At 35.1% G+C, this 2,500-nt stretch overlaps 1 protein-coding gene across 1 annotated transcript in view; it reads left to right on the top strand.

Annotated features, from left to right (window-relative positions):
* Nucleotides 1–2,500, top strand: part of LOC137655432 (haloalkane dehalogenase-like) — a 60,221-nt gene that overhangs the window by 44,629 nt on the left and 13,092 nt on the right. The window contains exon 3 of the mRNA XM_068389331.1: nt 1,076–1,299. Within this exon, the coding sequence (XP_068245432.1) occupies nt 1,076–1,299 (224 nt within the window). The remainder of the gene's footprint in view (nt 1–1,075; nt 1,300–2,500) is intronic.

The following is a 2,500-nucleotide window of genomic DNA, read 5'->3' as shown; positions in this document are numbered from 1 at the left end:
TTGTACGAGAACTATAGGTGTGCGACCCTTCGCTGGCTTGAGTATATGTTTAGACTTAGAAAATTTTATTCTTTTACCGTATTCCCTTATATCTTATAATAGAGTAGAATCAGAACAGAAAACTGTTATAACATTGATCTGAAGTAAAGATAGCTTATTAAATTTATATAGCTTTTAATGCGATCTTTTGGTTGTTCTCTCTTCTGTCTTGTAATGTGAAACAAACACAAATTTCTCCCTAAAGGTGAGCAATCTGTAAAAAAAAAAGAAAAAAAAAAAAAACACACACACACACACACACACACACTGGTAGCTTTGAAAATACAGAGAGTAATACACGAGTCACCAGACTTTGCCCATCTCCCAAGAGATAAGATGAGCCCCACCACCTAAATGAGTTGGCCTCAGAACTGGGGCAATACAAGAGGCTTAACGCTGGTTTTGTCACAATATCGAGGATCCCGTTGAGTGATTCATACAGTAAACGTTTGTTTAGCTTCTCACAGATTTATTATCAGGTGACCGAAAACAAACTTTTGGGTTCTATTGCTTGTAGTTAAGAGTAATATTTTCCAGCAATAATTGTATTTGTTCAACTGGCGTTCCTGTTCCCCTATCTGGATAATAAGTTATAAGCAGGATTGAACTTTTCCAGAACGAATTTATCCATGTATTTTGAGGAGGATTCAATGCTGTTAAAATCAGTACTATAGTTCACGAATTTTAGCTCTATGATTTAAAAAAAAAATCAAATATACTTTTTACTATATTCTCAAAAGATAAGCATTGTTGACTAATTCCCTCTGAAGTATGTTAAACCCTGTCAAAGCTCTTTAGCGATATTTCTTTTGGACGAGGATTTTTCTTGTGAACTGAGATAGATATAGAAACACGATATTGAAATATTTTTCTCTGAAAAGCTATTGATCCATGTCATTACAATACATAATGCTAAATGCTTTTAGAGAGCGTCTGCTTAAAATAAACAATCAGAGATAAAGATAGCAGTAATTAGCTCAATCTAAAGGTCTAGGGAGCCATAACGTGCCTTGACTACCCTATCCTCAACCCACAGGTCCATACGATGCCCCTGAAACCCTACTCCTGCTGCATGGCACCCCAGCGTGGTCCTTCCTCTACCGGACAATGATTCCCGTGTTCCTGAAGGCGGGATACCGAGTGGTGGCCGTAGACAACATAGGATTTGGAAGGTCAGACAAACTGACTGATCCTGACCTGTACACTCATGAGCTTCATGTCAAAACTGTCGCTGGTCTAGTACGTGCACTGGACTTGCAGGTAAGGATATTTCTACAAATTTCAATGAATTATATTCTTCTCAATATCTTCCTGCTGGGAGAGCTTTCTCTTTACACTCAATTAAGGTCCTTTAGATATACTCTGAGTATATTTAAAGGACCTTGCACTCAATTATTAGAATCAAGGTCCTTTAAATCACTAAAAGAGGCGTCAAACGAATTATTATTAGTCTAGGTAAAAAGATAAGACATCGGACACTGCTCTGAATTTTGATGGATGATACAAGTGTCATCTATATCGTCTTTGAGTCTTATTGGTTTAGATAGGTAGTGTTAATTCCATATGAATTGTTTCCTGATAATTCTTTTTGTGTTCTAGAATTAAGATGTAATTAAGATATGATAATTAGCTTTCTCACATGAATATGAAAACAAATAAGTGTCTAGGGTACTGTTGCAACTAACTATACTGATTATATATATATATATATATATATATATATATATATATATATAGATATAGATATATATATATGTATATATGTGATGTGTGTATAGATATATAAGTATATGTAATATATATGTATATATATATATATATATATATATATAGATAGATAGATAGATAGATATATCCTACTCAGCTGTTACTAGTCCATTGCAGAACACAGGCCTCAGACATGTCCTTCCACTTGCGTCTGTCTATGATCTTTTTGTGCCCCATATATATATATATATATATATATATATATATATATGTGTGTGTGTGTGTGTGTGTATGTATTTATATATATGTATATATAATATGTATATATATAATTATTTGTGTGCGTGCGTTTTTGCGTAACCATTCCAAAGGGTTTTAGCTTCGTCAGAGAGAACAGCAGTAAAACTTTTTGGCATTTGTAGAGTACAACTAATTGTATGGCGATGCACAACATCCTAGTCGTTTGTCGTCATTACATTGTAACATTTATGTTCTCGAACATCTCATTAAACAAACAAGCTCTCAAAATGGACAAAAAGAAAATTGAGCTGTAATTAAACATCAGGTAAATAGAGACTCTTTTCTAGTACACCATAATGAAGCTGAATGAGAATTCAAGACAGGGAGGAACAACACGGTAGAAGATCCCCTGTCGGCAAGTCCCAGAGCATCAATCAGCAACCAAGTGGATGCCATTCATTGCAAGGCCTCCTGTCGTCAGCATTGGCTCGGCGCCCGACCCCAAATTCCAATC

Source organism: Palaemon carinicauda, chromosome 1 (genome assembly GCF_036898095.1).
Source record: "Palaemon carinicauda isolate YSFRI2023 chromosome 1, ASM3689809v2, whole genome shotgun sequence".
NCBI lineage: Eukaryota > Metazoa > Arthropoda > Malacostraca > Decapoda > Palaemonidae > Palaemon > Palaemon carinicauda.
Note: the sequence above shows the minus strand (reverse complement) of the source record. Positions and strands in the feature narration are given on the sequence as shown.